Raw genomic sequence first — 23,840 nt, 5'->3', positions numbered from 1 at the left:
CTACCCACTTCAGCTCTCTTTATTCCCCTCCTCCATTACTATAAACTTCTCATTTTTTCATCCTCTCCTTCTTCCTTACAGTCACAGAAAATGAAGCGGACTCTTTGCTTGTTGAGGACTAACCTCTCTTGCATTTTTCATCTTCTTCTCTGTCATCTTCTTGACCTCGTTGCATTGATGATCACTCTTTTCTCATACATCCTCAATTCTTCTCTCTCTTTGACTCCTTCCCTTCACTTTACAGTCATACCATATCTTTCTCCTTAAAAAAAGCGAAAACCCTTCCCTTGACTCCTTTACACTATTATTTTATGGCTATCTTCCCCCTTCACCAAAGGCTTCCAGAAAAAAGTAGTCTATACTTGCTGATGCCCTCAGCTCACCACCTACTTTCTCCTTATCCCCTTGCAATGTCTTCTTTTTCCCAACCCTCTGCTAAAAAAAGTCCTTTTCAACTTCACTAATGACCTCCTTAATCACTTTTATCCATCTACTTGTTTTCTGTCCTCATCATCCTCATTCTCTTTGATACATTTGACACTCAGGGTCACTTCCTTTTCCTTCACACTCTCCCTTTATTTAGCTTCTGAGACTCTACTCTCATTTGATTCTCCTCCTGCCTCTCTGCCTGATAGTTCTTAGTCCCTCTTTCTGGCACCTCGTCCCCTTAACACTCCTTAATTGTATGTATCCCCCTGGAGTTCTGTCCCTAGTTCTAAAGAGCTTTGGCTCTTTTACACATCCTCCTTTGATGCTATCATCTACATTTTTGGCTTCAGGCATTCATTCTATTTAGTATGCTATTCAAATCTCTACCTCTAACCAGCGTTCCAGTACATATTTCTAACAATTAATAAATGAATAAGCAAATCTTTATTGAGTATTTACTTTGTGCCAGAACTTTTCTAGACACTAGGAAGATAAGTACAAGGGAACAAACAATCCCTCTTCAAAAGGAGCCTGCATTCTAATGGAGGAGCTTAGTTCTAATCATCTACTAGTTATTATTATGGGGACGTCTCATTGCACTAGCACATCAAACGCGACATGCACCAGATCCAACTCCTTTCCCCTCCCCAACCTGGCTTTTCCTCCAACTTCTCTTTTTTGTTCATGGTACCAACATCCTTGGCTCATTCTTCCTTTTCCATCAACTCCCACATCTAATCAATGACCACCACAAGTTGACTCTACATCATCATTCTCTCTCCCATCTGCATTTTCTTTCTATCCCTCTATAGCACCCCTCCTTTCTTAGCACGAGATTGATAGGCTCTCAGCTGATCTTCTATCTTTACTTCATTGTCCAAGCCATCTTTTTAACCCATTGCCCTAACCACAGCTCAAAAATGTTAGTGACTCCTCACTACCTGGGAAATATAATATAAACTCCTTGTTCTGAAATTCAAGGACCTTTTCAATTCAATCTACCTTTTCAGTATGATCTCATAGTACTCTTCTTAATTTAAGTTTCCCACGAGTTAGTTTCTCTTCTGTAAAATGAGGGGGTTAGACTAGATGGCCTTCAAGGGCATGATAAGCTCTTCTGTTGTACTTATTTTTCCCCATATCTTATCTACACAACTTTTAATGTAACAGTTGCTAGTTACTCATCTTTCTATTCCATACAGTCTAGCATAATGCCTTGCATGTGGTAGGCACTCAATAAATGGTTTTAGATGAATGGATAAATAAATATAAAGGTTCCATTAAAGGGGTGAAGATTCAGGGGCAGCTAAGTGGAGCAGTGAGTAGAGCACCATCCCTGGAGTCAGGAAGACCTGAGTTCAAATTCAGCCCCACACACTTGACACACTTACTAGCTGTGTGACCTTTGGCAAGTCACTTAACCCCAATCCTCCTGCCTTTCCCCCATTTAAAAAAAAGGGGTGAAGATTCTTGAAGATCCCTACCAGCTCTAGCTTCTATAATCTGGTATTTCTCCATACCATTCTAGAAGCTGACTCTGATTAATACTGTTATACGTTAAAGAAGAATCTAATTTGATTTTGATCATAAAGGTACCATGGCCTTTTTGTTATATCATTATAGAGTCAGCCTTTGGCCATAATATTTCAGTTTCCTTCCCTTTAATTTATATATTATACTTCTTGAAATAAAAAAAATTCCTGGATTTAGATCTTAAAGAAATTGTACAGGCCATCTCAACAAATCATTTCATTCTACAGATGAGACCCACTCAGTGCAGTTAAGACTTTGTTCAAGGCCATACAGGTGGTCAGCAGCAGAGTTGTGGTTTCTTGGCACTAATTTGAAAGTTCCACTATTTTCACTCAGCTATTAGTTTAAGTGAGTATTCCAGCTGAGATTTTAAAAGAGACCTTTCTACAATGTCATTTTGGGAGCTGTTAAGTTACAGACTTCCTTGGGTGAAGGAAGAATCAGACAGGATTATATTTGTGGTAAGGGAGAGAGCCAAAAAGCATGGTTTTTGAATAAGGTTGGATTCTTAAATTAACTGGTTTTCTAGTTCCTTAACCATGTTGGGGCTTTGGGTATGGGGAAATGGTGAGACACAATATAAAGTAATCTTCTGATACTAGGAAAGGAACTAATTATCCCCCTACTGTGTTTTTGCCACACACACTGGCAAGAAATCTCTAAGGTAGGAAAAAAGAATTGGGCCAAGAAAGGACTAGATTGCATTTAAGAGCATTTTCTGCTTACCTCATGGAGAATAGATGGGTCACACAATTTGATGAGTTGATGAACCAGATTCTTCCTCCCTATATGGAGAAACTGGCTCCTTTGAAGGCAAAAGAGGACTCTTCCTCCATCCTACTCTCAGAATATTACATCCTCACATGCCTTGATATAGTTAAAAGAGTAAGGGGGCTTTACAGACCCCTGTAAATGGAGTGTGCCACTCTGGGCATGAGTAGGTAGAGGCATTAAGGCAGCCATTCTCAGCATTGGGATAGACCTCTCAAGAGAAAAGATGCTTCTCAGTTGAGCTTAATTCATCCTCTTCTGTTTCTAAATATTTTTTAAATCTCAACTCTCACCTCTTTGGAAATCATACAGACAAGATATATAAGCTACTAGTTGTCTAGGAGGAATCTTTTTTCCTCAAGTAACAGTCAGGAAAATATGTCGGAAAAAAACAGTCAAGAATAATGGGGGTGGGAGTGGGGAAAGAGAGAGGGAAAGACTCTGAAGTGTGTTCTATTCTCAGCACTGAGGTAGTCTTGTAGTGATTAGTCCTCTCCTGAGCACTAATGAAGAATGTCTTATCAACCCAACATCTTTAGGAAGTAAAGCATACATTTAAATTAATTATGTATTTCTTGAAAGTTCAAGTGTTCTAATACTCTTTTTCACATTAACTATATTATCCTATGGAGGTAAGAAATAGATCATCACAATTTTACCAATAAACAAAATGAGGCACAGAGAGGTAAAGTTATCTTGTTGAGGTAACTTAATAAATCAGTAGCTGAGCTGAGAACCAAGGGAGCATTCCCTTGACCTTTCTTAGAACTATTCAAATTTTAAAGTATTAAATATTATAGATTTAGAACTAAAAAGGATGCATCTAATCACCACATTTAAAGATGAGGAAATAGGCACTCAGGAGTGCCAAACTGTGACTCATACTTACTTCCTCTGACTCTAAATTCAATAGTTACAGACTTCTTGGATTTTCATCTTTTGTGTCCCTGATTATAAAACAATATTTTTTTATTTTGTTCATTTGTCCAAATTTACTTGCTGAATGCATACTTTTTTGTTATGGCCAGGCTCTGTATATTTTGGGGAAGAACATTGGGACCTTATTTGGGTTCTGATTTATATTCTCTGGGGTCCTGCTGCTGCTTTCTCTGATGATTAAGTACTTTGTTCCTCAAAAGTCTGAGGGGTAGCTCAAGGCCAAGTAGGCACAATTTTTTTTAGTGTATGTCAAGCATTCTGATCTGAAACAAAGTCTGATCACCGATCTCCTATTTTGAGATTTTGCAAATTTCAGGGTTCTTGGTCTGGTCAACACAACTGAAGGCTTGCCCTTGGTCAGCCTCTAGTAGAGAGCTAGCTAGATGGCTCTATAGGTTTAGAACAATTGAATTACAGGCTCAAACTTGGTGCAAGCTGCCTGTCATGGTTATTTGGTTGCAGGATGTAGCCAGTCTATGAACTGAATCTGAGGTCTTGCTCCTAAGTCAGAGAGGCAGAGTCTTGGGCTCATTTCTACTCCTTGCTTGGTATATAGACTCAGGCCTGGCCTTGTTGAATCTGTGATTCTGCCCCTTGTCCAGATATACACCTGAAGACCCCAGGGTCAGTCCATGTTTGAATCTCTGACTGCTCTAGAATCAGAGTGACTGTGCTGCCTTTTCTTTTCCATCCTTATTCCTTTCCAGATACTCAGTCTCAGGGCTTGCATGTGCAAGATCTGAAACCAAGTGTGGAGCTACAGGCATCATTTCAGTTCCCTGTCCTAGAAGGCTCAGTGTAGGTCTTCCTGGCTGGACCCTTCTTCAAGGCCCATAGGCCTCTAATCATCTCTTTGTGCTTACTTGGGCTGGAAGAACAGCTTACTGTAGCTTCTTATTGGGTTTATTTAGAAATCTCCTTAGAAATCACTGTTCAGCCTAATGTTCTTCTTTGATCTTTGTTGGAATAGTGGCAGAGAACTGGGTTTTACCAGTTCTTCTTTCACTGGAATTTTTCTAGGCCTCTAGAGTTCTTGGGCTTTTTGTTTTTAAATAGCATCAGGCCATGGGACTTAGTGGTGGAGAGGGCTTTATATATTCATTTTTATCTTTGACATCTTGTGCTTACATAAATCTATGCATAGTACTTCTGGCATTGAATGATGTATGCTCTCCTTCACCCATACATAATGGTTTCCACCTTCATTTTTATCTGCCAAGAAAATTGCTCTATTTAACATGCACAAGATTCTGCCACAGACATTTTGTTACAGTGAGAGATTCTTAAAAGTCAGTCACCAGTATTTTAAATACAAAAACCCAAAGTTACATCTCTTGCTTTGGGGGATTTGAAACAGTGAAATAAACTGGAATTCCTAATGGTTTTCTAGGTCTCTCCAGTATGTAACTGCCTACTTGAGACCAATCATTTGTTGAATGATGGTTTTACAGCACTTCAAATTTGAAGGGGACCTCAGAGCCTATCCAATCCAACTTATACCTGAAGAATCTGTTAGGCTGGTTCTTACCTATAAGCAGACAGCAGCTATCCAAAATTTTTAAATCTCTACTCTGCATGGCTTTATAGAAAAAGTGGAGTTTGAAGCGAATATATATATACATATTTACATATGTGTATATATGAATATATATGTATATGATGCCTATACTAGGTGGCACAGTGGATAGAGTACCAGGCCTGGAGTCAGAAAAACTCATCTTCCAGTTCAAATCTGGCCTCAAAAACTTACTAGCTATGTGACCCTGGACAAATCACTTAACCCAGTTTGCCTCAGTTTCTTCATTTGTAAAATGAGCTGGAGAAGGAAATGCAAGCCACTTTGGTATCTATGTCAAGAAAACCCCAAATGGGGTCACCAATAGTTGAACATGACTGGAAAAAAACTGAGCATATGTGTGTGTATTTGTGTGTGTGTGTATGTGTATATATATATGTATATGTATATATATGTATACACATATATGTGTATACACTCATATATACACATAAGCACATATATGTATATATACACATGTATACATATATGTACATATATGAAATGAATGTGCATATAGAAAATGGTCATATGTACACATACATATACACATAGATACTTCTTTAGTTTCCAGTTCTTTGCAACCCCAAACAAGTTGCTATGAATATTTTTGTACATCTAGGTCTTTTTTCTCTTCATTTGCTCTCTTTGTAGTATAGATCTAGATATTGGTGAATCTCTACAATTTAGCAACTTTTGAGACATAGTCAAATAGCCTTCCAGAATATTTGGACCAGTCAACAGCTCTACCAACTGTGCCTTGATGTATGTGTTTTCCCACAGTCGCTCCAGCATTTGCAATTTTCTTTTTTTTTTCTGGTCGACTTTGGCAATCTGTTGGGTGTGAGGTAGGACCTCCAAGTTGCTTTAATTTGCATTTCCCTAATTGTTAGTGATTTGGAGTATTTTTATATGGCTATTAATCACTTGAATTTCTTCCTCTGATAACTGCCTGATAATATCCTTTGCCCATTTATCAATTGAGAACCACCAACCCCCTTCCATTTCTGCCCACACTACGGAAAACTGAATTCCACGGGAGAAGTCTAGAAGTACTATGACTTCGTGCCACCTCAAGCTTTCACATTTTTCTTCCCTCAGTCAAGTTTATAGGGAGTGGAAGGGAATCAACAATTATATAGAGCCTACCATGTGCTAGGTACTGTGTTATATGCTTTTTCCAAATACTATCTCATTTGATTTATAGCATGAAATACTACCACCAAACAGGACAATTTAAACCAGTGTTTAATTATAATTATAGATTTTTTGTTTATTCTTTAAGGCTTCATTTTTGAGTTTCTAAAAAGTTCCAGGAAGAGGAGGAAAAAGAACAACAGGTATAAGCAAAGCAAGTAGTTGATGGGATCCTTCTTCATCAGTTACCCTCACTATAGAAAGACTATGCTTAAATGTTATAGGGAAGATGAGGTGTCTGATGAGGAAATATTATTTTTTTTAGTCTAGACCTGTGATATCATGGGCTTAAGGAACTACTCCTAGTGTGGAAACTCATTCCATGGATGGAGTTCAGTAATCCTCTGCAATTGATAGCCTTGGAGGGGCACTGAGGGGTTAAACAATTTTCTTAGGATCACAGAGCCAATACTCATCTGAGACAGGACCTGAATCCAGGTCACCCTGACTCCTAGGTAGGCAGGCTGTCTATCAATCTGGGGGAAAATAGAAACCTCTCTTTATCATCTGCTCATCTGCTAAAGGAGAGTTCAACTTGTTCCTGGGTGAGACCTACTCTGTTTGCTCTCCATTTATAGAGAACTTTTGGGTCTCTCGATCTTGGGACTTTCTATAGCTTTTTGTCTTCAATCTCCTGTCTTTGTTCTCAGGAATCGACCGACAGCATCCTCTCAGTTGCAGTACCACTTTACTAGATGTCTGAGGCTCAGTAGGGTCATGAACCATTGATCGACCAATCAATTAACATTTATCTATTAAGCACTTATCATATGTCAGACTCTGTGCTAGGCATATGAAGATACAAGGACAAAAGTGAAGACTGCTCATATATGTACATACATACATACACATATACATACATACATATATATATGACAAACACACATGCAAGTATACATACATAATTAAGCCATACCATATTTAGTGTCTTCTTTACAGAATCACCTTGTGTCTATTATTTATATGTGTGTATGCATGTGTATATACACAATCATATTGCATTTATTCTATGCTTCTATATATGTATGTATCCATACATTATATACATACATACATACATATATATTATAGGTAATTATTCAAAATGAGTATTTAAATTAAGTATTTAAAACAATCTTGCTTCTGGATGTTTCTGTCCCACTTACCTGAGTACCAGCACAAATTTTTCTCTTCCTTGCCATCTGAGGCATCCCAATTTTGTATTTGGTTCCATATACTTCAATCAATTTGATTTTTGAAAATATATGTTGTTACTAAATTTCTATATATTTTACTCCTATGTAATTCTCTATACATTCTATTCTTTTAGAAACATTATTCTGAGAATGGGTCCAAAGGTTTTACCAGACTTCCAAAGAAGGGGATCCATGACACACCAAAAGTTAACTCAGGCGGTTTTGCTCTTCTTACTGTCTGAAGAGCTAATGGGGCCCACTTGGTCGCTGCCTGATATAAGACTCTAGGACTCCTTTCCCTTATTAGTCACTGTTTTCTGCCCTGCCCCCATCTTCTTCTTTGGTTTCCCCTTTTCCTGATGGGTTGTTTAGTTGGACCTTTCTCAAAATCAGTCTAATTGCCACATTAGTCTTAGTACACAGGTCTAGTTTTTTATATCATTTAACATAATAGGAATTTCCTAATGGTAGGGAAATAAATTCAAGAAGGCAGATTAGGTGGTGGGTTAGTTATGCTTTAAAGTTCACTTTTCTCTAGCAGAATCTTTCCTCTTTCCCAATGAGCCCTGTAGGGATGATCAACTTTCTTCTAACTAAAGTAGCTTTTTGCTTGCTCTTTTAAAAATTAAATATCTTTTCCAATTAACAAGATTGTTTTTCTCTCCATTTCATTCTCCCTCTTCTCCCCAATTAGGAGGAAATTATGCAACTTATAACAAATATATATATATATATATATATGTATATATTCAAGGAAAACAAATCCCCACATTGGTCATGTCCAAAAATGTTTATCTCATTCTGTGTAGTTGAGCCATCACTGCTCTGTCAGGACCTGAGTAACAGTGTTTATCATCAGTGTTTGACTTTTTTTTTTAAAAAAAGAGAAAGTGAGGCTTGAAAATTAGCATTTTCTCAAAGCACTATGATACCTCCTTGAGACCAAGATATTGAGATTTTCTTCCACACATTTGCACCACAGGCTTATCTATTGTCACTTGTGCACAGCACTGACCCACAGTGAGAACTTCTCCCATTCTTAGCCCTAAGTACCTTCCTGTAGTACTGATGCTTCCATCACTGTTTACCACCATTCTTCACTGGAGATATGAATTCATTCAAAAAAACAAACTGGAGTAAAATTACAGCATCTTGGCTCCATGCTCTGCTCACAACTGTTCATTTAACAGGGTTATGCTTCCATCTTCTTGCTGAAGACATCCTCATGGGGACAGCTGCTCCAGTGCCCCAGATTGTACTGTGTAAATCACAGTAGGAGATGGCAAGAACAGCAGGATTTCAGGGAAGGTAGTTGTGTATCAGAGAAGAGGCCAGTGTCACAGCATGGGACTGGTGAGAGGGTGGGTGGTAGGCAGAAGTAGGGAGGGGAAGGCTTTCTTTCCATTCATTTATTCATACATTCTTCACATTGGTAAGGGAACAGTTATAGGAAGCCAGAATTTTCATCTTATATTTTAATATGAAACTGAGATTCTTACTTTGATCCATTTGTTCAATTGTGATTATTATCATCTCTGCTGTATATTAGTAAGTCGATGGACTTATCTACAGAGAGGCACTGTGGTACAATGGAAACACCAAACACCTGAGTCTGAATCCTTGTTATGCTGGGTTTGGCAGTGTTGACGCTGGGTGAATTCGTTAACTTCTTTAAGCTTCAGGTTCCTTGTCTATGAGAGAAAATAATCAAACTAGATCAAAGGTTGTTAACTGGGGTTCACAGATTGCCAATATGGCCACATATAGACTTTATCAGGTCTGTGAACTTGGACAGAAAAAAAAACACTTTTATTTTCACTAACCTCTAACTTAAACTTAGCACTTCATTTAGGCATTTAAAACATTCTAAGAAAGCATAAATATGCTTCAGCAAACTACTAAATGGGTCTATGTTGCATAAAAAAGTTTAGGAACCCCCAGAACAAATGATCTTAGTAATCTCTTCCATTTCTGCCATTCTATGACTCTACATATGTCTACCTACATATGTCTACTTTGATATATAGACCTATATTGTAAGTTAGCAGGACCTGGAACAGAATAGACATAATATGAATAAGTATTTGTCTTTGGTGGTCTACACTGCCCTACTCATTTAACAAGTCAATACTAGAGCCAAGGTCAAGTCAACCTGGGTTAGAGGAAGACTAGGCAATTCCAAAAAGCTTTCTAGTTGTTAACTTGGGGGAATTTCTCCCATCTTCTTTCCTCTCTCTGATGCTACACCATTTACATAAATATATTGCATCCTCTATTTTTAACTTTCCGATTAATTCACAGGAGTGATAGTAGAGGTCACTGGGGAGAAAAATAAGATTAACAAGAGTCTCTTGTGACTCAAGCAGGATTTAAACAAATACTTAGAGGTGAATGGCTCTGGGATTGATCTTTGATATTTGAATTATTGATTTTTGTTTGGTGCAGACATTTTAAACAAGGTGACCTAAGATGACCCTCTTATTCCCATTTACAATGAGGGATCAAAGTGGCAGATTCTATGTTAGACAGCAGTCACAGCCCTTGTGATGCATTCATCGTTTTCTCAAAGGGGAAGATGACAGATGGAAAATTGTATTTTCTTTTAAAGTGTTTATTTTTATTGTTTCCTTTATCTTACATTATATTAGTTTCTGAATATATCCCTCCCTATTTCCTTGCCTGGAGAGGCATCCTTTGAAATGAAGATTAAAAAATAAAGAGAAAACAAAACAGGGAAAACTTTATTCTCTATTGTTTCACTCAGAAGTGAAAAAATAGGAAGGGCTAAGGCAGTTTCACTTTTAAGACTCAATCATCCACCCTTTAAAAAGAAGATCCCTCATATTTGATCAAACATGTCAGTATTTGTGAATTTTCTGTGATACTCAATAAAGGTGCTTGAAAAGGTTTTCAGGCAACAGATCTAATTTGCTTTGTCATTTGTTTAAGGAACACAAGCAGTCATTTTTCATTTTATTGCCCTATGCCTTTTTGAAGTTACATATATATGTATGTATATGTGTGTGTGTACGTTGTGTGTATATTCATTCTCCTATATGGGTGCATATGTATATGTATATGTGTATGTTTATATATAAGTAGAAAGATCGAGAGATAGATATTTCTCTCTAATGTGTGTTATGTATGTGTGCGTATATATATACACACATATACATATACATACACATATATACATATACATATACATACATATATATATATATATATTGCTGAGAGACAGAGAGTCAGAGAGACAGACAGACACAGAGAGAGACTGGATCTATGATTTCATTGGCCTAGGGAACTCTTAGGTGAGGACCCTCCATCTACCAAGAACATTACCTTTTTTGAAAGTTGTGGTCATATAGAGTAGTCTAAAGCACTGAGAGGTTAAGTACTTTGCCCAGGGTCATCCAGGCATCCAGGCAGTCTGAGTCAGGCAGGACTTAGACTCAGGCCTTCCTGGATTTAAGTATAGCTCTATTCACTAGGAAACATCTCTTTCTCTCTCTGTCTCTCTGTCTCTGTCTCTGTCTCTCTCTCTTTCTCTCTGTCTCTATGTCATTTTTTTTGTTAATGGTAAAAAGCCTTATGCTGTATTTGTAGATTTGAAAACCTCATTATGCTGAGGCACGTAGGCAGTTTTCAGAAAGATATAAATATTAATCTTAAGTCAGGAAACTCTGCTAGTCTGAAATAGTTCATTGTTCCTTGTTCTTTAAAAAAGATTTCTTTAACTTCTACTTCGAACATGAACAGAACAGCAGAATTGCTTTTGAGCTTACAAAACCTTATCAACACACAGAACATCCTAAAAGTCTTAGTGCAGTTTTAAGCTTTAATAACTTTAAACTGCACTTAGAGCTTTGGGACACTTTGTATCTGTATTTGTTGTCTACCCTAATAAGATTCTTGAGAGAAAGGCTAATTTCATTCTTTGTATTTGTATTTTCCATGCTGGAAATACACACAACTGTCTTCTGTGTCCTCTTTTTTTCAATTACCTGTTGTAGGACAGAATGCTATCCATGATTCAGAGGGTCCACATTCTCTGCTGGACCTAACGAGTTTACTGAGTAATGGACATTCAACCCTTTTCCCCATGGTTCCTTAGGTCCTTTCTCCAGCTCCAGTTATAGGTAAATTCTTTTATTACCTTCATTATTATTCTGAGCAAAGAAGAACATTTATCTTTTGGAAATAGAAACCTGTACTCGATAAGTCTACCACTCCTAAGATGATGATGACTACTACTACTTCTACTACTACCACCACCTCTCCTACTACTATCATCAACAACCACATATGCTTTACAGAAAGTATCCTTAGCAAAAGGAAATCCCTTGCTTCTTGGGCTCTGGAGACTGGAGAACTGAGATCTCGTCTCTCCTTCTTCCTACAAGGTCCCTAGGGATATGAACATTTAAGTACTTGGATTGAATTCTAGGCTAGCCTGGAACAAAATGGTGTATGTCTAAATTAAATGCTCTTCATTGACTGACTTCCCACTTCTCTGCTCTTAGTGAAGCATGGCTTACTTCCAGAGCATCCTTAATGGAATCCTTAAATGCACTATAGCCTGAATGATTCTCATTACCTTTCCTTGTGCTCCCCAATTGGGCCCTAATTCAGCTTAGAAATACATCCTCAGCATCATACTCCTCCTAAGAGAACTGAGAGTAAGGGGAGTGCTGACATAGTAGAAATTTGTAGATTAAGAAAGAGCATGTTATTGGGAAATAAAGTAAGTATTGTGGGGAGATCATAGAGAAGGAGGAGACCACAGAGAAAAGTGATTTGTAAATACTTTTAGCAAAGCAGACACAATGTTCTCTCTCTCCCCCTCCCACCCTCCCTCCTTCTCTCTCCCTCTCTTCCCCTTCCTCTCCTTCTCCCCCCCTCTTTCTCTCTTTCTCTCTCTGTCTCTGTCTCTCTGTCTCTCCCTCTCTCTCCCTTCCTCTCCTTCTCCCAGGCCCCCCCCCCCCCCGTCTCTCTCTCTCTCTCTCTCTCTCTCTCTCTCTCTCTCTCTCTCTCACACACACACACACACACACACACACACACATAAACATCTACATGTTTCTGGTCTTCCTATTGGAATGTAAGCTCCCTGCAAATGAGATCGTTTCATTCTTTGCATTTGTGCCTAGGATCTGGCACAATGTCTGGCTCATAGTTGATCCTTAATAGATGCTTGTTGTTGATTGAATTTGTAATAAAGCTTCCTTGTATCCTATGGACTATAATATCTATCCATCCAATTGGAAGAATATCTCAAATTTCACAACTGATAGAGTCTGGAACTTTCTTTGTCTAATCAAAACTTCTCTTGCAATCTAAGTGGATTTTTCATTGTGTCCCACAATACCTTTTACATAATAGGTACAAGGTAAATAAGGGTGATAAGGAGAAGAGCAATGACTAATTCTAGGCATGATAATGACGGCAGTGTTTTCCACAGATGGGCAAGTGTCCCATTCCATGGGTTATTATTCTGTTGAGCAATCCCTACTCTCAGTCTCAGAATCACAAAATGTTCATTGATCCCAATGTGGTTGCCAAAGGATGAAAAAGTATGTATACTGACCTTTTGGCTTCCCCATTAGGTGATTTCTGTTGAAGGTGGCAAAATTATAATTTATGATAAAATGTCTTTTTTTAATGGGATTGAGGGGCTTTACACTGCTTTTCCAGTAGGGATTTATGTTTTAGTTAATTTATGGTATTTTTTCTAAAAATTGAAACTTTTTTTCTACAAAACTTTAAACAAATTTATTAACAAGACAATATATTTAAAAAAAACTTGATTTTTCTATTCTGCTTTGAATGTGTGGTCTTCAGGTGGCATGAATGAATGTGAAAGTGTGTGTGTGTGTGTGTGTGTGTGTGTGTGTATTGTTTAGAAATTATTAGGCTAAAGAGTCTTAAAACTTCTAAATCCACATTCACCTTGGGTTAGAAACCAAACCTTGGTTTGGTTTGTTTGGTATGAGTTTTACCATGCTATCTGTGTTGAATCTATCATTGTTATAAACTCAGGCTGTAGATCCTGGGAGAATAGGCTTTTTTCATAGGATTTCTTGACATACCACACTCTGTGTCCAGCCAGAAACCAGAAAAACAGCTTTACTGGGAGCACTTTGGTTACAAACTGGGAGCAAACATGGATTCAAACACTGTGGCCCACCCAAAAAGCATTGGGTTGAGTTCAGTCGAGAGAGAACGCTTAGAATGGTACTGAAAGTTTTTTTTTCTTTTTTTGTGGGCCTTCTTTGAGATCATCAGAGGTTCAATATGTTGGGATTTTAAAACCAAAGCCACAGATGTTGCAGTCGGAACAGACTTTTTTATTTTAAAGGATACCTCTGGTCCCTGAAGACCACAAGTATTCTGTTTTCTAGTAAAACAGTCTGCCCTTCTTCTCTGCCAGATGCAAGTCTGGCCCAAATCCTGCATTATGGAAAAGGGTGGGATGCTATTTACTTTCTGCTTTGATTTTGAAAATGGTATAGTTGAAAGAATACTGGGTTTGGAATCAGAGGATCTGGGTTCAAATCCCACCTCATTTACTTACTACCAAAGTGCCCCTTGGCAAATCATTTCACATTTCTGGTTTTCATCTGTAAAATGAAGACCAGATGGCTTCTATGTCCTTCCCTGTTTGAAATCTATGATACTGAGATCCTATTTATCCTCATGGCCTTTCTCTCCTTTTTTCCTTTTCTTTCTCAAGGTTGAAAAAAATGATGATGCTGACCAAAAGATTGAACAAGATGGCATCAAACCTGAAGATAAAGCTCATAAGGCAGCCACCAAAATTCAGGCCAGCTTCCGTGGACACATAACAAGGAAAAAGCTCAAGGGGGAAAAGAAGGGAGATGCCCGAGCTGCTGAGGCTGATGCGAATGAGAAGAAGGAAGAAGCTGCCGCCACCGCCGATGCAGTGGAGAAAAAAGAGAGTGACGCCCCTGCAGCTACGGAAGCTGCCCCAGCTGCTGGTGCTAAGCCAGAAGAGGCCAGCAAAGCTGGGGAGACTCCTTCAGAGGAGAAGGAGGCCAGCGCCCAGGCTGCTGCTTCTGAGCAGCCGGCCTCCAAGGCCACTGCCCCATCAGAGGAGAAGCCGGCCTCCGCTGAAACAGAAAGTGCCACTAAAGCTTCCACTGACAACTCGCCGTCCTCCAAGGCTGAAGATGCCCCTGCCAAGGAGGAGTCTAAACAAGCCGACGTGCCTGCTGCTGTCCCCGCTGCTGCTGCCGCCACTCCTGCTGCAGAGGACGCTGCTGCCGCCAAGGCAGCAGCCCAGCCTCAAACCGAGGCAGCAGAAAGCAGCAAAACTGAAGAGAAGACAGGTGAGTAGGGGCTGAAGAGCAATCTTGGAGAGGAGTGTCCAAGCTTTCCTAGTCCGAGAGAATGGGCAGCAAGGGAGGAGGACATGAGTGGCGAGAAGGAGAAAGGAGAAGGAGCCACTTCTGTAGATCAGGGAGCAAAGGATCATGACTCACATCTCTCCTGGTTGTCAGGATTCAATTAGGCTCATACAATCCTCTAAGGCCCTGTGGACACTCAGGCTGAATCTGCACAGCACAAAGTGAAGAGGAATTCTAGCAATTATTTTTTTTAATTTGATTAATGTAAAGAGCTAAACTAGATAATTCAGGTCAAAAGTTCACTTTGTTCTAGGTAGACAGAGCCTAATAGGTAATTACTCAGATTGTGCATATTTTCTGCATGACAATAAGCTAGTATATTCATTTGGCTCCAAGAAGGGCCTATTACAAATACCGTCAACCACCTATTAGCCATGGACAGATTATCCACTTTACGAATTGTCTCCAGAAAAAACACAATCCCAGATTGGCTCCCTCCCACCACTCAGAGTGTTTCTGGGCTGTCTCTCCCCTTCCATCCATTATTGTATGCTTAGGTAGTGTTAATTTTAATGTTTGTTTAAATAAAACATAAGTAGATAAATGCAGCTGCTACCACAGTGGTAAAGACTTATACAGTGCATCCTGAAGCCCAAACATGGATGAGATTTGGGTGATCTGTAACAAGGATCCTCGCCATCAGCATGGGTAATTGGGATTGACTAGGGAGATAGAATTGTCAACCCATAAGACTTGATGTATGAAGGTATTGGGGCTATTTGGGGATACTCCCTGAAAGCTAAGATTGTTCCTTGATGCTTTAAAATTTTCAACAGATCAAAGCTGAATGAGCTCACTTTTGACTTGTAGGGGCCACTGTGATTTTGACCTATTCCCTAGAATATGGGTCTAGGCTACTGGGTCAAAAATGCCTATTCCCTTCTGGAGTGGTCCACAAAAAAATGTGCTCTGGTGTTGTCTGGAAGAATAACTCTAGAACACTAGGTTACTTTTAGGATTTTTTCTGTTATTCTCTCAATGCCAACACTTCCCTTATTTTTCCTGGTTTCTTTCATGGCTGTATCTCCTGCTCCCTAAAAACAGCATTTCCTTCAATAGGTTATAAATGAAACATACAAAGTGGGTAGGGACAATACAAACAGGTAGGGAAGGTAAAGACTTAAAAAAAAGAGGGGCTTATCCTAGAACCGCACACCAACTATGGGGAACTAGCCATAGACACATTCTTCTTACTTTCTTCTTCCTTCCTGATTAGTACCTCAGCCAGGTCTTATCCTTGATGTTAACTCAATGCTAACTCTCCTGCTGTGGTTTTAGCTGGCAAAGCTGTTAGTTGCTCAGCCTCCTGCAATCTGTTTCTGTAACACACAGTAAAAGGAGGGGCAACCTACAGCCTGGGCCAGGCCTTCTTCTTCTGTAGTCCCCACCCTCCCTTCCAGCTGTGTGAGCTCTTTTGGTTATTTGGTATGGGAAAATGCCAATGACCTTAAGAAGTTGGAACCAAGCAATCAATCAACCAACATTTATTAAATGCTGATCATATCCGAGGCATTGTGATAGGTACTGGGGATATAGGTATAAAAGGTAGTCCTTGACAGGTTTACTTTCTACTATGTCATAACATAGAACAAGCCCATTCCACAAAACAGGATAAGATTCATCAGATTATTATGAAAATGTCCACAACCTATAAGAATAAGACTTAGATTTAAAAAAATAAGTAATATATAGTGGTGATGTAGGGGATGAATTTCAGCTTTTTCAACTGAAAAATGAGGAAGATGGACTAGAAGATCTCTAAGGACCTTTCAAGCCTAACATTCTCTGATTCTGTGATTATGAGTAAAATTCCAAATGAGAGTGGTCCATTAGTCATGAAGAACTATTTTACTATTAACCATTCCTCAGCTTTGGACAGCTACTATTTTCCTATAGCACTGGCCCTCAGGTTTCTTTGCAGAAGACATATTTGCCTTGCTTTCTTTATTTGACAAGCACAAATTACCCTGAGTCGGTAAGTTTCATGGGATCACAGAAATTAGAGGTGACAAGGAAATCTATGAGAGTACATTGAACCCAAATCTCTAGGGGGTTTGTACAATATTTTTTCACTGCTTTCTATTGAATTTTCCTTTAATTTAGATATGACTGTCCCAGGTGAGGAATCTTCCCTGCTTCTCTGGAGAAATTTTTCCCTTCCCTCTGGATGTGTATGTAATATTTAGTATGTTTTAGTTGAAACTCAGTCTGAATTTCTGCTTACTGATAATACAATACAAAATGTTCCTTCCTCCCCATCATCACCACATACAACCTAAGGAAAAGAGACAGATATCAATAAGATTCTCCTGAACATGAGGTTCCAACCCACAACATTATCACTCCACTTTCTTAAATTTGGGTGACCTCTTTGGCAAAGGGAGTTCAAAGCACGCTACCTATATTAACTCCTAGGATTTTATGGACATTCAAATGGGACAAGGGTAAAAACATAGAGAAAGAAGAAAGAATGGGACATAGGTGGGGAAAATGGAGACCTGGGGAGAGAAGAAGGAAGGGGAAAAATAAAAGAAGATAATTCCTTTATAAGTAAGTCATGGTTGGATCAGATAAAGTCAACATTTTAATTTTACCTTCATTGATTCTTATGGGTTGACCATAAAGTTCTTAGAAGTTTCTCACCATTTCAAAATCTACATGTGTTTTCACTTTCTCATCCCTTTCTGTCCCTCTCCCCTTTTCTTTCTCCTTCTCCTCTTCCTCATGTGTAAGGATTCCAGTGCATTTTTATCTATGCCCCCTTTGGATCTCAAAATAGTCTCTCTCCTTGAAAAGTATTTTTAACCTTTCAGCTGTGGAGAGAGAATCCTCGAAATTTCATTTTTTCATTTGGGAACTTGCTATATAAAAATGTTATTCTGCTAGTCTCTCTGCTAGAAAACCAAAAGCATAGTTTTCTGCCAATTTCCTTTTATCTCAGTAGTCCCTGTGACTTCCTCAAGTCCCACTCCCAAGACCCTACTACCATTGCCTTTTTAGAGCTCACCTTTTTTTTTTCTATAATCTGGGCTAGCTGCTATATGAGGATGCTGTATTGCCAAGGGTAACACTTCCAGCTGGCTACTAGCCATTGTCATTGACTGGATGTTTGCCATGGTGTGCTTGGCGGCTACTATTAAGAAGAGCAACCATAGGTCACTCAATATTTTTGTGGTGTTTGTCCGGATTATATTTTTGAATGGTCTTATCCCCTTTGATAAATGGTTATCAACAGAAGGGAAATTTGGGCTACTATTAAGAAGAGCAACCATAGGTCACTCAATATTTTTATGGTGTTTATCCAGATTATATTTTTGAATGGTCTTATCCCCTTTGATAAATGATTATCAACAGAAGGGAAATTTGGGCTACTATTAAGAAGAGCAACCATAGGTCACTCAATATTTTTATGGTGTTTATCCAGATTATATTTTTGAATGGTCTTATCCGCTTTGATAAATGATTATCAACAGAAGGGAAATTTGGGAAGATGAGTCTTTCCTTTTCAATCTCTCATTTGGCTAGAATAAGTCTTCATAATCAAGAAAAGACACAAAAAGTTATGATTCCTGAGATTCAAGGAAAATAAATAAAATTCCAGTCAGCTTTCCAATATTCAACATTAAATGAAGCATGTTCTACAGAATGAAATTAATTTGCTGCATGAAAATGAAAGTTAGGTAAATGTCAGGTAAAATGTGAAAGCCTTAAAATCTCTGATCAATATAATGACCGGCTATGATTTCAGAGGACCAATGATGAAACATTCTACCCAACTCTTAACAAAAAGTTCACGGACTCGGTTCAGAATGAGACATATATTTTTTGGGTGTGGCCAATGTTGGATTTGCTTTTGTTTGATTAATATTTATTTCAAAGGTTTTTTTTTCTTTTCAATATTGAGAATAAAATTTAATTAAAAACACACTATTAGGTGAAATGTTCCTGGGATATTTTGAGATTCTATAGGAATAATTTTTGTAAAGATTATTAATGCTTGCATAGCAATTCAGCATTGGGCCAAGGTTTTCTGACTTCCTGGTGTGATCAATGATGATGTATTAATGATTGTAGGACCATAGATTTAATGTGGAAAGGGACCCAATGGGCCATCTAGTTCAATCTCCTTATTTGATAGCTGTGTATTTGAGTCTGGGCATTTTGATGGGTGTTATGGCTGTGTCATTATACTATCTGAAATTAGGGAGAGGCAGCATAGTGTATTAGATAGAATGCCAAATATAGAATTACTGAGGCCAATATTTAAATCCAACCTCCAACCTTGTGTGACCTTGCACAAGTCAATTAACCTTCTGAGCCTCAGCTTCCATATCTATAAATTGAGGGGTGGTAGTGGCCTAGATGGCCTTTGCGCCCCTTTATAATCCTAAATCTATGATCCTATGATTCTTATTCTTCTAGACCACTGTTTTCTAATTTCCTTGCTCTTTACTCTTAAATGCCTCATGAAATCACCATCAGTTCCATTCTTCAGCCTCCTCAATGATATGTACATTATAAAATAGTTTCCAGCAAGCTTGGCCTAATCTTATGTCTAAGATTTGATATTTCCCCAGGATATTTACATTTGTATAGCAGGGTGCCTCATAAGCAATTCTGATTTGAACTTTAGTTTTTTTTTTTTTAAGCTATTTCCCAGATTTACATACAGCCCATAAAAAAGGAAAATTCGGGAGGTCTGTAAAAACCTATAAATGCTGTCTTTAAAAGATGGGCACTCTGTCAGATTCTTAGCAGAATGCTTTCTAAATACTGTTTATTATTAAACTTTTATGTTGTGATTTTTATATAGCTAGAATAATCATTTTTATTGGCTTCTCTTGACAATAACCCAGTGGTTTCTGATAATATTATCCTTTCTATTTTATAGTCAAAGAAATTAGGACAAAGTGAAGCAACATTCTTCTCATACATGTATAAACATGGGGCTTTACTTTAACACTGCCCATCCTTCCAGAAAGCTTTTCTTGTTTCCTCCCCAATTCTATATTTTCCCTTTGATCATCTTATCAATAGTTGAACCAACACTTTCTACCCAACAATAGCAATCGGGATGAAGTTAAGCCCTCATCTTTCCTCTCTGTGCCTAGCAAAGTAGGTATTGCCATGCTTCTAGAGGAAGGAGGAACCTAAAGCTCTAAGCAGCCCTACTCTTTGGGGAAGAGTTTTCTTCAAAGTCAGTTTTACTTTTTTTTTTTACAATATTGAGGTTAGAGACAAGGATTTAATTTCCCAAACTCAGCATTCTGTTTCCAGCCTTTGTGCCTTCGAGTAGGCTGTTACCCATTCTTGATATGCTCTCCTTCTCCTCCTCAACTTCCTGAATTCCCTAGCTTCCTTCAAGGTATAGTTCAACTGCTGCCTCTTATGGCAGGTTTTCTGAATCCCCATAGTTTTTGGTGCATTATCCTTCCTCTTTAAATTATCAGGTATATATCTGTATGTTTAAATATTATATTTCCTCAGGAGAATATAAACTGCTTGAGCATACTTATACATTTTTTTCTCTGTCTAGCCAGGGGCCTAGCACCATTTCATGAATATGCTTAATAAATACTTGCTAGAGTGGATTGGATTAAGGTTAGCAAAGTAATTCTGAGTCTAATTGCATAGGTGACCATCTACTTCTTACCTACCTACTTTCACATCTTAGTGAATAATAGTGAATTCTGGAAAGGTTATCCTGCCTTCTACTTGAAAGCATCCTTTGCTTTCACCTATGTTGCTGCCCAAAGTCCATCTCTGTTACCATTTATTTTGCTATATTCATTTGTAAGTGGAGGGTGCAGTATTAGTGGAGAAACTGAAGCAAGGTCTCTGAAGTGATGGCCACAGCCTGAGAGGTCCCAGACTTCTAAAGGTGTCCCTTGTATGCTGTTCTCTGGGAATGGTAACTGCACTACTGCTTATTAGGGCAACTCCTCAATTCTGTTTGAAGGAGCAAGGGAGCCAGAGGACCTGAGTTCAAATTCCAGCTCTGTCAATTAGAACATCTGTGACATTGAACAATTTAATCCCTTTGTGTCTCAGATTCCTCATCTGTAAAATAAAGGGGTTGGTATAGAGAACATCTAAGGCTCCTTCCAGTCCTGAAATCTATGCTTCTATGATCAAATGCTTATTTAAATTTTTATGTGTAGTAGCTATCCACAGACCAAAGCAATCAAGCCCTCTCCTTTGCTACTTGGACTACTGCAGCAATAATCACAGTTCATGTTTGTTCTTGTTCAGCCACATTAGTTGTGCCCAACCCTTCCTGATGCCATTTGGAGTTTTCTTGATAGACATACTGGCATGGTTTCTTGTTTCCTTCTCTAGCTCATTTTACAAATAAGGAAACTGAGGCAAACAGGGTTAAGTGACTTTCCCAGGGTCACACAGCTTCTAAGTGTCTGAGGCTGGATTTGAACTCTTGAAAATGAGTCTTCTCGTTTCCAGGCATAACACTCAATCTATTGTACCACCAAGGTGTATGGATCGTGTTTAGATAGTGCTTTAAGGTTTGCAAAGCACTTACAAATACCATCTCATTTGATCTTCACTACAACAACCTCGTAAGGTAGGTACTATCAGCAACCACATTTTGAGGAAACTGAAATTAAATGGTCTATAGTCACTTTGTCAAACAGCTGGGAAGACTGAGACAGAATTTGAACCCCAGGACTTCTTGACTCTATGTCCTGCCCTTTCTCCCCAATAGATCTTCCAGCCTTCACTTGTTCTTCCCTTCTATTCATTCTTTATATCTTGTAGAAAAACAAACAGTAAGACTCAGTGGCAAGGATGTTAGGGCTGGACTCAGGAAGACCTGAGTTTAATTTCTTCCTCTGCTGCTTACTACCTACGTGATCATGGGCAAGTCATTCAACCTCTGGATTGACTAATATCCGTGGCAACCTTCTTATAGGGTTGTTGTGGGACTCAAATCAGATAATTTACTAAAGTTCTTTGGAAACTCTAAATTACTACACAAATATGTTACTGTTGTTATTATTAATATATAAGCCAAGAAGGCAGTGTGATGGAATGCAGAGAAAGTTGGACTTAAGTCAGAAAGAAGTGGGTTCAAGTCTTGCCTCTGATGCATACTGGTTATTTGACTTTGGCCAAGTAATTTAACCTCTCAATGCCTTGGGCAACTTTCTAAGATGCCCAGAGAGGTGATAACCTAAATCAATAGAGGAAACTTCCTCATCTCTCTGTTTCCTGAATCAATGAAATCACAGGACCAGTCCCTATCCCCATCCCATATAATTTTCAAATTCACCTCACTCCTTTGCTCAAATGTCTTCAGTTGCCCCCTGGGGCTACTGAGTGAGGGATAGTCTCCTTAGCTTGGCAGTATCAACTTTCTATCATCCATCCGATCTTATCTTTTAAGCCTTTTCCCATATGATATTCCCAAATACTCTATTCTCCAGCTCAATTGAACTACTCACTCTCTCCCAAGCATGCATAGCTTTTGCTTTCCTGCTTCAGTAACTTTGCTCATGGTGTTCGCTCTCCCTGTATTTTCTCTTACTCTGCCTGTTGAATTCTTGCTCATACTTTAAATCTCAGTTCAAGTGCAAGCTCCTTCATCAAACTTTTCCCTGATTTGCTTAGTTGATAATCATTGACCTCACAAAGCACTGTGTTTTCCAATGATCATGTATAACTTTGTATGACAGTTGTCTATGTATGTGTCACCTTTCTCTAATAGAATGTAAGGTAGAAAAATTGTCTAAACTTTACAACTCATCTACAGCTTAGTACAGGGCTCAGAACATAGTACTTAATAAACACTTTCTTCATTCATTCATTCATTCATTCATAGACCTCTGAACATAATAGGTGCTTAATTACTATTTGAATGAATGAATAGGGCATGACACATCCAAGATCCCAACCTGGTGCTCTAAATAGACTATATACTCAACAAATGTTGTTTGAATTAATTTTAAATGAATTTGTAAACAAGCTTGTCTGATTTATATGGGGAAAAGACATAAAAGTGACATCTTGATTTCTCCATCTGTCTGTCTAGTAAAATGATAGCCAACTTCTTTTGAGTTGTGACACCTTTTTCTTTGATTTATGACACCTCCCACTGTCCAATGCACTGTTTTATTAAATGGAACACATATATACAAACATAGCATACATGTTTATCTCTATTGCATTTTTCTCTCCCCCTTCCCCATTGCTACCACAAGATTTCCTTAGGGAAAGGTGGAAGGAGAAAGGTGAGACATGAGAGTAGGCAGTGTTGCACAGTCATTTTGCTAAGCTACTGCAGCTTGGGGCAAAGAAGTCAGTCTAATGGAGTAGTAAGTATTGAACAGAACCCATCACAATTCTATTTGTACAACCAAGGTTTCTTGAAACAAAGGATCCAGAATTTCTTATAACTAAACCATAATTGAATGGAAGGAAAACACTTTTCCAGCTCTTGGGGCTAAAGGGTTCGTGACACTGATTAGCGCCTAAGATGGTTTAGTTTAGATCACTGGTTCTTAGCTGGAAGTCCATAGACTCCCAGTGGGTTTGTGGATGTATTTCAGAAGGTACGTGAATTTTTTAAAGAAACATTTTGATATTGCTTCACTATCACTGATTTCCTTTCTCATCCATTGCATTTTACTTTATGCATTTAAAAACATCCTGAGAAGGGATTCCATAGGCTTTACAAGTCATCCAGTGTACACCACAACACAGCAAAGGCTAATAACCCTTGCTGAGATGTTATCTCTAAGCCAAGGATATCTGAATATTAGGTTTCAACCTAGTTTAGGTGTAGGTTTTTGGTGAAGG

The 23,840-nt window shown here is 38.5% G+C and overlaps 1 protein-coding gene across 1 annotated transcript in view; it reads left to right on the top strand.

Moving 5' to 3' along the window:
* Positions 1–23,840, top strand: part of GAP43 (growth associated protein 43) — an 86,107-nt gene that overhangs the window by 9,900 nt on the left and 52,367 nt on the right. The window contains exon 3 of the mRNA XM_036744110.1: positions 14,333–14,948. Within this exon, the coding sequence (XP_036600005.1) occupies positions 14,333–14,948 (616 nt within the window). The remainder of the gene's footprint in view (positions 1–14,332; positions 14,949–23,840) is intronic.

Source organism: Trichosurus vulpecula, chromosome 2 (genome assembly GCF_011100635.1).
Source record: "Trichosurus vulpecula isolate mTriVul1 chromosome 2, mTriVul1.pri, whole genome shotgun sequence".
NCBI lineage: Eukaryota > Metazoa > Chordata > Mammalia > Diprotodontia > Phalangeridae > Trichosurus > Trichosurus vulpecula.
Note: the sequence above shows the minus strand (reverse complement) of the source record. Positions and strands in the feature narration are given on the sequence as shown.